At 38.1% G+C, this 15,298-nt stretch overlaps 1 protein-coding gene across 2 annotated transcripts; it reads right to left on the bottom strand.

Moving 5' to 3' along the window:
• Window positions 1-1,626: 1,626 nt before the first annotated feature.
• Window positions 1,627-13,789, bottom strand: cdc42 (cell division cycle 42). Of its 2 annotated transcripts, none has more exons than XM_057361937.1 (6): window positions 13,688-13,789; window positions 8,460-8,602; window positions 8,179-8,251; window positions 7,731-7,840; window positions 7,383-7,580; window positions 1,627-2,917 (listed from the first exon to the last, which is right to left on the bottom strand). In XM_057361937.1, the coding sequence occupies exons 2-6, from the start codon at window positions 8,562-8,564 to the stop codon at window positions 2,828-2,830; spliced, it is 576 nt and encodes a 191-aa protein (XP_057217920.1). In that variant the 5' UTR covers window positions 8,565-8,602; window positions 13,688-13,789; the 3' UTR covers window positions 1,627-2,827. The 2 variants fall into 2 exon arrangements, with proteins under 2 accessions (XP_057217920.1, XP_057217921.1); XM_057361938.1 differs by lacking the exon at window positions 1,627-2,917 and adding an exon at window positions 5,231-5,952.
• Between the last annotated feature and the right edge of the window lie 1,509 nt (window positions 13,790-15,298).

The following is a 15,298-nucleotide window of genomic DNA, read 5'->3' on the forward strand; positions in this document are numbered from 1 at the left end:
AACGCTTACGACACGGCGTTCAGACATGATGAAAAGAAATGCCATCCTGAGCAGAAACATCGCATCGTACGGAGAGCATGGCAAAGCTATGAAATGAATGTCAAGAGCAATGTTTGCTTTGGATTGGAATCAGCTATCCAACTCATCCAATTACAACCAGAAGAAATTGTGTTGGACAGCTTGGACAATCTGTTTCAGGGTTACCCAGATGACAAATAACCCCCGTTCTCTGATAAGTTTACCATGTCAGAATCAGCCACCTGGGAATTGTGAGAAGAGCATGATGGGAGAGCAGCGCATGATGTAGACCTGTATAACATCACATTGACCTTAAATCTCATTTCTGATGATACAGTCAGAGTACAAACCAAGGATGAAAATAATGAGATCTTTAAAAATGAGATCTTACCTTTTATAACTAAGAATAAAGAAATGTTTAAACACACACCATGAAGGCAGGTCTAGAAGAAATAAACAAAAAATATATATAAACAGACTGCCAACATTGCATGTACCATTCAACACTAAAATCACTAAAAAACGATTTTTAAAATATAACTTTCTTTGGATGTTGGAGTGATATGTGATCCTGACATGTTCTTGACACCCGAGAACTTGAGCGTGAGTTTACAGAACACAATGACGACAGCACAGCTGGGGATGTTTTCATAACAGACGGCTTCTGAGTTGCAGTTCTGGCAAAGTTGTCAATTAGATTGGAGCTGTAGCCTGATAATGAGTGAACTTCTGCAGGTGGACACCCCCACCAACCACACGCAGGAATGTCTGCCATTCCACACATAATTGATGGCTTTCTGCGGCTGTTAAACACAAGTGTACTCTTACAGCCGTGCCGCTAAACGCTCAGGGAATGTAAAATAATAGCACTTGAGCAGAACGTGTTAGACACGGTGATGAATGTGTGTAATAATGACGTAATATCTTCATTTAGAACCTACAGTCAGGAGTTTGAAATTAATTACCAATATGAAAACTGAGTTTACATTTACTGTCAATTATCACTTATGGTTTGTTAATACTTCCTTATAAAGTATTACATACTAAATAATTCTGCTATTCCAAATGGGAATTTTGGATGCTAAGCCAATATTATAGACAGGTAGGTGAAGATTTAAGCACAACTTCGAGCAGTTCAGTACACTTTTGAAGGGTGCTGTGACATAATGAGTGGTACACAGAAAACTGATTTAGCCCCTGAAAGGTGCAAGTCATGAATACTCACAAAGAAAAAAAGAATCCAGCTGTTCTCTCCTGTTGGCATAAAGTGTTAGACACATAGGTCACTGGGAAATACTGAACATAAAAACCTGCCCAATGACAGATAACTAATATTAGGAGCTCTACTACAACTATCAGTCCTACAGCACACCCTGCTGGCAGAGAATGCTTAACACTTCCGTTGAATCAAAGTATCATACACTGTCTAGCTGATGTTCATGAAAAAAACACACTAACAGAAGGCTCAAAGTCTGATGTAACTGGTGGATTTACCAAAATGACTGCTGAAACCTGCCATTAAACACGAGACAAAGGAAACCATTTTTGGAGAAATTGTCATATTTTGCCTCCTTAAGACATTAAAACAGGAACTGGAACATGATCAAAGGCAATTAAGGTATAAGTTTAATATTTTTTCTCAAAAGAATGCATATACAGTACAAAGGAGAGACTTCATACAGAGCATTTGGTTTACAACGAAATAAAAATAAAAACAAACCAAAAAACTAGGAAGAGGTGAAGACTGGAAATCCAAAACCTCTGATCCACCTGTGCTGCACGACTACACTTGGTTCTGTTGAAAGACTTACGTCCGTCAGAGAGGTTAGCATGAACTACTACATACTTCAAATGGGTTCCTATTGTATTTACGCCCTTAAAATCACAAGTGGATCAGAGATTTGCTGTGATCCAGTCCTAAACAAATGAAAGGAGTGAACCTTTATCAAAGAAAATAAAAATTACAACGACAAAAAACAAACAAACAAAAAACATTTGGTAAAAACAACTGGAGCCTACGACAATTTGTCAGCTTACATTATTCTTAATAAAATGTTAACCTATCCAAAGGAACCAGGAGGTTTACCTACATGCATCACAAGTTCTGGAAAAATCGCTTCCATGGTCCCGAGCGACGCATTCGAACACGCCACATGTTCTGCTAACACTGTTAGAAAGTTCCCTGCTTGAGATAGGCCAATCACTGCGAGGAGTATATTTATCCACGGAAAACAACTGAGCCGTATACGGAGCTACGGTCTCAGATGCCTATTAAAGTGAATATTGGCAAAGAAAAAGGAGCTGTCATTTCTAAGCACTTCAGGTGATATTGTTGAAGGGTGAGATGAAGCTCACAAACGACTCTAGTGCATGTCTCAAAATACGGTTACGTTTGGGCTAGTGATGTGTCTTAGGTCAGACAACTGTTTGCACAGCACAACGGAAACAGATACGACCTAAAACTACTTAAGACGGGTCACTGAGCGTCTGCAAAGCTTTACTGTAAAACTCACCCATTTACGTGACAAAATTCAGCTGGCAGCATCTCACCATGAAGTACAGAAGTAAGACCCCAGGAATCAAAACTAAAAAGGACCACTAGGTTTTTTTTTTATATTAACGGGCATGTGAATTGCTTGCATGTGTTTACGTGTACATGTGCATGGTTGGGTAGTCTTTATATCTTTATTGCGGAGCAAATATTGAAACTCACTTTTTTTACACATTGCTTTAAAGTGAAAAGCTGTGGACCAGCCTTAGCAGAGCACAGAGGGGATAGAGGGAGGCGGGGCCATGGGAAATAGAGAACTCATAGCAGCACACATTTGCGCTTCTTCTTGGGCTCGGGGGGTTCCAGGGCTGCCAAAATCGCCTCGTCAAATACGTTCTTTAGTCCTTTCTGTGAACACAAAAGCAAGGGAGATATGGACACTCAACGTGGGTCAGCACACAGACAAAAAGCTAAATTAGATGAATGAGGACTGGGAATGAAATGAAACGTTTTGCTGCTGGGGTAACATGACTGCCTATAGAAGGGCTGTTGGAGAAGTAGGGCTGGGCGAAACAGCGTCAAATATAACATAATAAAGGTCCCCAAACATTCACTGCGGATTCAAAATGATTTAGGAATGATTTTTCATTTATATGCATCAATATAACAATACATAGTAAATCATTTTTGACCCAACCAAATCAGAATTTTGAATCGATTCACTGACAATTGAATTCAACAATTGTATTATTTACTACAGATTATTAACTCATTTGCAAAACACTGTCTTTACAGACAGGTATTTAATATTCATTTAATAACATTACTTATTATTCTATGCATTGCCCAGCCCTAGCTGAAAATGAACATTTATGTCAAGCACAAAAGAATCTGGACACCTGAGAATGAAAAACATCTCCAACAAATAAGCATAAAATAAATGGTGGATGCGACATGTAAAAGAAAATTCACATGCGACAGGGATCACATTGAGAGAACTGCTTTGCAAAAAAGCTAATCAATGTCAGTAAGTGTCCAAACAATAAACCAAAATACTTTCAACTGGCTGGCCAAATTTAATGCAGTCTCAACATCTCTTATAATAGCCATGCTGAGCTGTTCTCTGACGACCAAATGTCAAACAAGAAATTGGAAGCAAGCAAACACAGGCTCAGAAACCGAAGGGTTGGTGAGGTGAAGGGCCTGCCAAACAGAAACTCAAGCCTTTGGGTGAAACAACAGACATACACAGAGACAAATGATATCGAGAGAATGTAAGCTGTCGTGTGAGAGTGCTACAAGACTTCCCTCGTCAGGGCAGAGAGTAAAAACGACACCATCACAATCACTATTGTTTGCTGACAAGTCAGATGACTGCAAGAGAATCACTGTTTTGTGCACGTGCATTAAGTAGGAGCCAGTCTCACTGAGAAACAATAAGTATAAAGTAGGGATGCACCGAATCTAACATTCTTGGCCGAAGCCGAACATGATGTGAAACACTTGGCCGAATAATACCGAACACCGAATATGGTTTTTGCATTTCTTCTATTTATTAAGCTATTTTTTCACTATTGCACAAACTGAATAGTCAAAATTTGCTTTTAAAAATTTGTCTTGCTTTTCAATAAAATACAATACAACTTAATATAAAATTGAGCAAAACAAAATACATTAAAACAAAACATTTAATAGCCTATATTAATTAGGCCTATAACTGACTGCTAAAAGAATGTCATGTAAGTTACTCTGTACCCCTACAACAAAACAGTTCATTAAAAAGTGTCATTCCACATTAGGCCTATAAACTAAAAATACGAATAAACTAAAACTGTTGGATTATTATAGGCTACGTTGCAAAATGATTTTAAGAAAAAAAAACATCGAACGCAAGCAATTCTGACTGATGCTGACTGACAACCATATCAGTTCACGTCTCTCTTCCAAACTCCGCCCACAGAAGCTGACTGTTCTCTGGTGCACTCGTGGCCGGGATGCACAGAACATACTTTGACAAGTTGTTTAGTACAGGGAACTGTGTGCGCGCGACCACTGTATGATGTCAAAGGATGTCGCGAGCGGCGGGGCTACTGTCAGACAGCCCGCTCCCGTCTGAAGTACACAAGTTACCGACCGGTAAAGACGCTTTCATTCGGAAATTTACTTCCGTGCGGCAAGTCCCGTGCTGTGTCTTTCTCTGACACCTTAAAATGCTCCACACACACACTGCCAAAATGTTTGCGGCATTAATAAAGCGCACGTCTCTCTCTCTCTCTCTCTCTCTCTCTCTCTCTCTCTCTCTCTCTCTCTCTGCGCTGGTTGCTAGTTGATCGTTTCTCGAGTCATGTTCGGTAAAATTTATTCGGCCATTTCACATATTCGGCCGAATACCGAACATGCGTTTTTTGCTATTTTCGGCCGAATATATTCGGTGGCCGAACATTCGGTGCATCCCTAGTATAAAGGAAATTTCCTTTAGAAGAATAGACTGAAAAGATATTGTTAAGTCCCAAGCTGTTAGCAGGATTCAATGAGGGCTGTAACAGGGTCGCACTGTTAGCCATAAAGAACGATTTATTTGTGAGCAACCACACTTTGTACAACAAGACACTGTGGATAATGTTTAACAATGTAAAATATACAACCCCTCCAGAACCAAACATATTCCTCTTGTTCAAACGCATCAGTATTTAATGAATGAGAAAGACGCTTGAAGCGATGGCAATTGCAGCTCTCCTTTATTAATGGCACAAATCATTTCACAAGATTATATTAAGCCATTGAAACTCTCAAGACGAAGTATGGATAAGAATGGCACCAAATTGTAAACTGTAGCCATAGGTTATTTAGATTAGAATTACCTTTATAATACAAGTGATGTAGTACAAAATAAATACACTGACATAAGGAATGATGATTCTTAAGAACGGATTAAAATTGAGCAGCTTCATTTGAGCTTATTCTGCTCTTAAATAACAATAAATAAGACTATGAGTGATTAAATGTCTAGAGCAACCTTATTAATACTTAAGAGCAAAATCTACATATGCAACCCATGGTTGTAAACTTTCACAATTTTTTATTTTGAAACAAAGTGCAGAAATAAGAGAGTACTATAAAAAGGAGACAAATGTCATACCCATGATCCAGGTCTAACTTTAGCATCCTCAATACAAACAGAAACAGTAGAAAAAGGAAAATACAATGGCATAAGCAAACAACGCTTTACTGTTGGTGACATTAGTTACATATCGTCACTTAAGAGATCGGGAAACTTGTCATTTCTGTGGAACAAGAGGTAACTAAAGGAAGCAGCAAACAGGAGTGGGGAATTAGAAAGAGAAAGAGAGGTTTTAAAATATACAGCACTTCCGTTTTCGCTGCGTTTCAGGAGGTTCGAGGGCAGCTAGGATAGCTTCATCAAATACATTCTTCAGACCTCGCTACAAAGACAGGAGGGGAGGGAAAGAGAATAAAGCAGCAAGGTTAGCAGTTACAGAAATCTGATGAAAAAGAGGAGAGAGCAGATGTAAGAGAGGAACTAGCACATTTCATAAGAACACAGAAGCTAGACTCATTGAGAGGAAACTGAGGAACAAGAACAGCAGAATCAAGTGTTTGTTGTACGATTATAAACAAGCAAAAGACTAGGCACACGCGAAATCTATAGGCACCTTTATAGGTTTCAGAGTGAAAATACTATAAAATCCCAGTTTGATAACCAGAGTCAACCTCAAGTCATTTATAGATCAGGCTACTTTAAAATAGAAACTTTTGTGTTGCTTTTAATGAAACTCTGCATGCATAGAGCCCATGTAGGCCTACCCGTACTAAAAGAACTATCACAACATACTGGACATTGTGCGACAGAATTGTAATTTCAGGTTGTTGATGCCAACTGCAAGACATTAAAGATTTAAATGGACTGTAAACACACTCCAATCACAATCCTCTTATCTACACAGCCGTCAAATGTTCATTTATGAAATAAACTATACAAATCAGCCATCCAAAACAGTTGGCAGCCACATTTACTAATGCACTGTAAACAAGTGGTTTGTTTTTATTAGAGTAGTTCTTAAAAAGGACAAGAAGCACTCAGAAAGACTAAAACAAGAGGGGAAAATTTCATCAAAATATACTTATCACCTTATGACACAACATTAAAAAGGCAATGTGGGTGGGGAAACAAACCACAAATATGAAATACCCAACGTTACCAATCCAATCAAATTGTGACAAATAATAGCAAATATCAATCTGCATTATTTTCACATTTTTCGGTTTTACTCCAAGACACAAATCGCATGTCAGGTGATGAAACAACCCAACGGTGTCTCTGAGCTGTAATGCTTCCACTTTCTTGTTTTGACATAATGGCCCCAGTTTCACAGACAAGGCTTAGCTTAAGCCAGGACTATGCCTTAGTTAAATTAGGATATTTAAGTCGCTTTTATTAAAATGCCTTCGATAAAAACATTACTGATGTGCATTTTGAGACAAAACAATGGCGATGACATATTTTAAGATGTCAGGGCAATTTATTTTCAGTTAAGACAGCTCAAACTTTCATTTTAGTCTGGGACTAGGCTAAAGCCTTGTCTGTGAAACCGGGCAAAGGATACATAAATGGTAAAACAGAATTTAAATAGGATTTAGATTCAGCTCCCTCAATTGTGTCAACCTGTAACTCTTTGCCAACATCAACAGTTCATTTCTGCCAGTTAATGAGATAAACAGCCAATCTCATTGAGGATACGTTAACGTGTTCAATAACCAACCAAAGAGGCAGTTTCTGTTGGCGATGTAGATGAAATTTGCTCATGCACATTTATGATCCCATGTATGTTCTCTGCATGACAGTGAGGCTCACCTGTGTGAGAGCGGAGCACTCCACATATTTGACGGCCTTCAAATCGCGAGCCAGCTTCTCTGCTGTCTCCGGAGTGATGGGTTTCTGTTTGTTCTTGGCAAGCTTCTCAATGGTTGAGGGATCATCTCTCAGATCGATCTGTGTCCCCACTAGCAGGAAGGGGGTCTTTGGACAGTGGTGGGTGATCTCAGGTACCCACTAAAGAAGTAGATCAGTTTTATGCTTAATGCTTCGAACGAAACATTGTTTTCAAACCATGCACAACATTACTGCCGCATAAATTACTTGACTTTTTACACATGCATGTAAAACTTTAGGAACAGCAGTAAAACCAGGATAGAAACTCACCTTTTCTTTAACGTTTTCAAACGAAGAAGGTGAAACAACTGAGAAACAGACTAAGAAGACATCTGTCTGGGGGTAGCTCAAAGGTCGTAATCTATCGTAATCTTCCTGACCTGCAGAGACGTGGAAATAAAAGAATAAATATTGTATTTGAGAGCCTGAGCACTGCAGATCAGCTAAGGAAGATTGTTTGGTCATACGCCCGAGGGTGCAAGTGAGACTCTGGGTCTCACAGTACTCCCGAAAAAAGCATTTTAAAGCTCAACCACCCTCCACAGGAACGTGTGGAATTTGAAAAAGGCTCCCGAGATCTAATTTCTATAACGATGACAATCACCATGTTTTTTCCACATCTGCTTACAAACTCCACCCTCCAATGAATTCATACAGCAGACGCCACATGAGAAAATGCTTGTGTCAAATAAAAATTAATTTTCAATTTTTACTGTACCTGCAGTGTCAAACAGTCCAAGAGTGTACGGCTCACCGCCAATCATAACCGTAACTGCATAGTTATCAAAGACCTGTAATGAAGGCAAAGAAAGTCAGCATTGCTCATGCAGAAATAATATCTCTTATGGTTTCCACAAGAATAAAACTAATCTTTAAAGCCAATGAGATCTAGCAAAGAATTTCAGAAACAGCTATTTGGAGACAGGTAACGGCATGACAAGGCATTCAAACAAAATCAAACAATCTGACATGGGAAGAAATGAAAAAAACACTACTCACCGTTGGTACATATTCCGAAGGGAATTTATTAGTTGTATAGGAGATTAATAGACAGGTTTTGCCCACGGCACCGTCGCCAACAACAACACACTTGATCGTCTGCATAGCTGTGCTTTTATAAATCCACTGATCACATTCAAGATCTGCAAACAAGGGGTCATAACACACTGTCATAAATAGTGTTTCAAATTCACATGGTGCATGCAGAAATAATTAGAGCACATGCAATGTTGACAACTGTCACATATGTAGATTGCGTGCATATAACAAACAATGGTGAAAGGTAAAAGTAAATGCTACTAATAGACAAAGTAATAATAGGACTACCATATGTAAATTAAATTGTTTAATCATCTAAACAAAAATTGGATTCTGTTCAGTCTGTTGTACTGTTTGCTAACAGAGTAAAAACTGTTATCTCACACATTTGAGGCAATCTATTGATACTAAATGTGTTATTTGTCTAAAAGTGCGTGAATTACTAAGCAGGGCTCCAGATTTTTGGATTTTCTGTTGGTTCAAATGAATTCAGTACTAATTTGGTCTGGTGTATTCAGAGTTTAAAGAGTCTCTTTACTTAGCCCTTAAAGCTTCTCTGAAGGCTCTGCCTCTTTTTAAATGGTGTGCAGAACCAAACCACTGTCACCTGCAGTTAAATGCATAGACAGGTAGTATTTTAAGACTATTTTAACACATTTACATTTGCATTTAAAACTGTTCCACAGAATTCTGAAGATTTTTCCAAACTTTTAACACAGAATTAACAAAAACGTCTGCAGATTCCATATGCCTCTGGTATTGAGTAATGTCATATCCCTCTGAAATGAAAATAAAACGGCACATTGTAATTTCACAGAGTTGAGTCTATTTATTATCAAAGTATTCGTCAGTAATACAGCTATTTTAGGGGAAATGTCAATAATTGCATTGCAGGCTGATTTAAGGTTTGCTGCAAAATTTTCTGCTTGCGCTCCTAAAAATTTCAGTCAGGGGCTACAGTGCTCCTAGTAAAAAAAGTTAGTCTGGAGCCCTGCTAAGCATTAGACACTGTGACAGTCCTGTCTGTTCTCTACAAAATGTGAGAAATGAATCTATGCCCTTGCTGCTGCAGAAAGGATATTAGTCACACAAAATTTCGCACCTATCAACTCCTCACAGACTTTCATCAATGACACGCTCATATGTGATTGGTAATGAGATCACGTTGTATGCATTCACGCAAACTGAGCGCTGACTGAGGCATGATTTGTTTTTTCTATTAAACACATATCAGATGGAAACAACACCGTTACACAAACAAGTTCATTAGCAGTCTAATAGTTTACACATCTAAAAAGAAACAGCCTGATCACTGAAGTTTAAGTTAATACATACTATACACAATTTCACCACTGGAGCTAAACTAAATCTAGTATAGTCAGGCTGTTTTCAGTGATCAAATATACTGATGCACACATTCTCATGTAAGTTGTCACTGCATCAGATATCAAAATATCAAACCACACATTTATTTAAAAAGTATAACATGACAACCTCATATAATAGGACAAGTCAAATATTTCCCCCCAAAAAGTTACGCGTCAAAATAATAAAACCAACTTCAAACACCTAATAAAATCACCTTGGGACCAAAAACGTTTGCAATTTGTTTGTAGATGCCACCGGTTTGGACTTTTAGTTATATAACGTAATGAAATACATTACATTTACATTTATTAACTTGGCAGACGCTTTTATCCAAAGCGGCTAACAAGTAGGAGAGCATATGTGACCCTGGATCACAAAACCAGTCTTAAGTAGCACGGGAACATTTTTAGTAAAAGACAAAAATACATTGTGTGGGTCAAAATTATCGATTTTTCTTTTATACCAAAAATCATTAGGATATTAAGTAAAGATCATGTTCCATGAAGATATTTTGTAAATTTCCTGCCTTAAATATATAAAAACTTTATTTTTGTGAGTGGATGGTCTGCCACAGTGCCCCTGATTAACAAATTCAAAGGCAATTTTCTCAATATTTAGATTTTTTGCGCTCTAAGATTCCAGAGTTTTAAACGGTTGTATCTCAGCCAGATATTGTCCTATTCTAACAACTCATACAACAATAGAAAGTTTATTTATTCAGCTTTCAGATTATGTAAAAATCTCAATATCGAAAAATTGACCCATAAGACTGGTTTTGTTGTCCAGGGTCACATATAAACATTTTGTCAACACGCTAAACAGTACCGTTAGTTTACATTTCACAATGTGGTTTAAGTATCTAGATATGATTTTCTGTTCCACTGTTTCTTCAAACCAAACAGAAACCCACAAACATTAAAATGATACAGTGTAATAAAACACAAAACCTCTAACAACAACAAAGCATAAAACCAAACAACTAACCGTTCAACCATTACATTTTACATTCCAAAAAACCCTAACTGACACCCATGCCGCTGGGACAGCCGTCCCCTTCCCCCTTCTGATTGTGTGTGACTGCGGCTTTAAACTCAAGCATAACGTCATCGGTTCAGTCGCATCACAACAGTACCCTAAACCACACGCCACACCACCAAGACCCCTAGCCTGTGGATGGCACACAGTAAGGGAGAAAGGAAGGACGCCAACAGCTTTTACCCAGTGCGAGTAGGTAGGGGAAACTGAGAAAAGAGATGTGAGACGGCCACTTCCTGCTGTTCACGCCGCGGCTGAGCCTCTGCAGCAGTCTGAGCATTCACAAGCTCACAGATGGTCAGGACGAGGAGATGGCAGCCCATCCCGGCTTTTTCCTTCCTCTCAAACATTGCAATCTGCGGAAGTCAGGCCTGACCTCAATCTACTGTTAGTGGCAAGCCCACAAGCAAAACAATATTCAAGGTCCTCTGGTGACTGCTGTTACCTGTCCAACATAACTCATCCGAGTAATGTGTAGGCCTAAAATCTAAGACACCTCCTTGATGTCAAGCTGCTGATACAAACATCTTTAATATCCAGTTGAATTATAATAATAGTTAACTATCTCAACAATAAATTACATTCTCAAAACGTTCATTTGCCAAAATCATGGATTTCGACAGTAATCAGGGCAAGAGCCAATTTTTGTCAAATGTGAGTGCCGAGTTCTGTATCACAATTAACTGGATTAAGGCCAAACTTCAGATCAGTTTCAGCAACAGACTGAGTAAAGCAATGCTATCCACAACCAAGTGCAAGTCACAGACTGTAAATCCCTTTCTTTAAAATCAGGGTGGATTTGGATCAGCCTGTGCTGCAAGTAGTCAACCTCACCCCAATTCTTTGTTTTGCTCAAATCCAGCTGATTTTTAGGGCAGAAACCATTTGAACCCATTCATTTATATACGCCTAACATTAGCGCTCCACTGCACCTGTAAAACTACAGATTTGTGCTGTTGAATGTGTTCAATCTTCAAGACTCTCATTCATCCTTCTTCCTTTCTGATGTTTAACAATTCATCTGGCCGGAAAAAGCATTTCCTCAATGACCACAAGCGAGAGGAACTTGTTGCATAACACATTATGATGCAAGGAAAACTTCCTGCATCTTGTCATTTTTATTCAAATTCAGCATCCACCTCGATCTTAAGTTCTTAAAGGGGTCATATGGTGCGAATATGTGTTTTTCTGTGTCTTTGGTGTGTTATAAGTTGCCCATGCATGTATTAGACACGTAAAATTGCAAAAATTAAAGTGTCGGAAACAAAAGATGTATTCTGTCTAAAAGCAAATGCTTACCCAGACCTGCCCGAAACGCCTCGTGTAACCACACCCCCACAAATCCACATCAGTTCGAGGTGTGATTTGACTAAGACCACCCAAATGTATACGCAAGTAAGGTGGGTGTACATGTCAGTACAATTGAAGAGGAACCTGATGTTCCAAATATGCTAAGATGCGTTACATTTACGTCACACGCTTGCAGTATTTGACCAATCACTACGCACTGGTTAATTGGTCAATCATAGCACACCTCGCTTTTCAGAGCCATGAGCTTTGTAAAAAATCTGCTCGTTTCAGAGAGGCGGGGCAAAGAGGAGATACAAACATGCACGGTATGTGGAAAATACAGTGTTTTTCAACCTTAAATCGTGTATACACATTGCGTTACATATAAAACAAACGATAATCTTTGTTTTAGCCGTGTCATATGACCCCTTTAAGTTTGGTCTCCTCAGACCACTGGGTCTAGGTAGTACTGTGGATGCAAGTATCCATCATCACTGCCTTTCTTTCACATTTTAGACCTGCTGAAAGTAAACACCAGTGTTGGAAGGCATTAACTATAGAATGAATGCATAAAACAAAGTCAGAAATATTCCTAACACAATGGGGTTTGTGAGAACTGGCAGCAACCACAAATCTGATTAAGCATTCAAACCAACACCTTGGAGGTTTTTCAATTTTGTATGAATATATAGAGGCTACCAAAATCAATAAAATGCAATAAATAATCTTACATAAATGCATATGTAGAGAGACACACACAAACACAGGTATACATATATGTCCAATACATATATCATGATAATTATGTGTGCAGGAGTAAGGGTTAGATTACAAAATGTACAAAACGTTGCTGAAATCAACAATAACACGATTCTGCACTGTCATCCATGCCAAACACACACAAACACTGATTCAAGGCCAAACAATTAATAATAAATCAATCCTGAATATTTTAATTCCCAGTGATGCTGGATATACAACTGTGCAAGACCTTGAAACCACATTTCAACTGGGCAACCGTGCACTGCAAAATCTCTTTATAACAACCACAAATAGCAACGTATGTCTGACACAGATACAAAGTGATCAAATGCGACATAATAATAACAAATGATGACAGTTAGCTATCATTAACAGTCTGTCCATAACGGATGCAGATTCAAAGCCATCATAGGCCTTCATGTTTAATACAAATGTGCTGTACATAAAGTATTATTGTGGAATAGTAGTCGAGTCGTTTTAAAATAATATGATTGTTGCTGCAAAAGTGTATGAGGTAAAATCTTAGCGGTTCTCCTCAGCCTCAGCTAACGTTAGCCGCCTGTGCTAACTGCCCTACGGTTCCATATAACGCGTTTCATTCGTTGAATTCCAATCAAAAATATATATTTTTTCCTAGCGTAAACAATCACAAATCGATACTCCAACACATTTAGGAATGATATTGGTTAACGTGACAGAAATATGGTTAATATTTTGAGTCATTTGGCACTCACCGTATCCTTTCTGTTTATTTCTCTGCGCCGGGCGTTGGCAGGTCCGCTAGCTCGGGGTTTCCCGCACTGAAGAGCAGGGGCGCGCTGCGTCACTTTATCTCACTGTTATATTATAAAAATAAAGTATTTTATTTACAACACTGGCAAATAAAACCAGTTACCAAGCTGTAAACACTTCGAATACATGTGGATTTTTGCTTTTTATATGGATTACCCTCACGTGCATAATTTATTTTTGCATTTTATAGGCTTAATGTTATAAATATAATTGATATTTCAAAAAAGTTTGGAAGAACCAAGGAAAATGTCAAGACATGGGAAACAAAAATGGCTTTTCTTTCGTTATTCACGATTTATATTGTGTAATGAATATGATAACATCAAGTTTTATCATGATTATTATTAACACCATGAGAATGGAAATACAACACACAAATCATTCGCAAATACTTAAATATACAATAAAATGTATTGATATATTAAAATAACATATGTGTTAATGGGCAATGACAGCAATAAACTATTAACAGACGTTTTTTAACATTATATTATAACATACATTGTTTAAAAAACGTACATAGTATTATTACATTAATTTATGAATTCAAGTTTCTTTTTAACAACTTTTTCGAAGAACCACACGATGGCAGTAATGGCTCATCAGAAACAAGGGCTGCGTTCAATTTGATAGGGTGTTGTTCACTGCAGTGTTCACTGCTCCCTACTCCCTAAACACGGGATATCCGCTGAAGTGGACTTCGCTGACAAAATAAACGTTCAATTGGAATGCCCTGAAAATTCATCAAAGAAAGCCAACAGTACGGTTGCGCAGATTATAATATAAATAAATATACATAAACGTAACACGCATTATATATCTAATCACTTTTGTTTATGCTTGTAATTATTATTTGACTGATGCAGCTTTGATTATTTGAAACTCTACTGTTATGCAATATAAAAATACATTTTAATTTGGTCAACTATTAAGGAAGTTGTTCTTAATCCATGGTCGCGTCGGTCTCATCTCGCTTTTTTCCCTATGTGGTAAACATTCCTGAGGTAACATAACATAACATTATAAAAAAAGAACTGCTGCTGCTTACCACTTTTACATAGTTTGTATAATAATATAAAAATGGACGAATCCTTACACGCATATGAATGCAACAAAATATAAATACAAATCAATACATATTCATCATCTCGAGTGTGTAGCCTACATAATAACAACGCTACAAAAAGTAAAATAAAACATTTTCGTAAACCACAGCATTTAATATAATTGACAATAATTAAATAAACTTTCACAATGTACAAAAAGGCATACGTAAACTCGTCCGTTGTTTTTCTGACAACGCGGCGCGCAATGGCAGTTGGGTGATTTTCCCATTCCACTTCCGGCGAAGTAATGGATCGATGTTCCCTGATTCCCTACGCCGTTCGCAGTGCCCTTCGTACTGAACATGTTCGCTCCCTTAGGATTGGAATCTCACTTAAGATGGCGGAACACCCTGTGAAGTCCACTTTGCAGTCTACTTACGGCCAAATGGCACGCACCTCCAGGGTCGCTCCACCGTACCAAAATAATAGTCCTGTTTTATGCGATTA

The sequence above is a fragment of the Triplophysa rosa genome, linkage group LG20, assembly GCF_024868665.1.
Source record: "Triplophysa rosa linkage group LG20, Trosa_1v2, whole genome shotgun sequence".
Lineage (NCBI taxonomy): Eukaryota > Metazoa > Chordata > Actinopteri > Cypriniformes > Nemacheilidae > Triplophysa > Triplophysa rosa.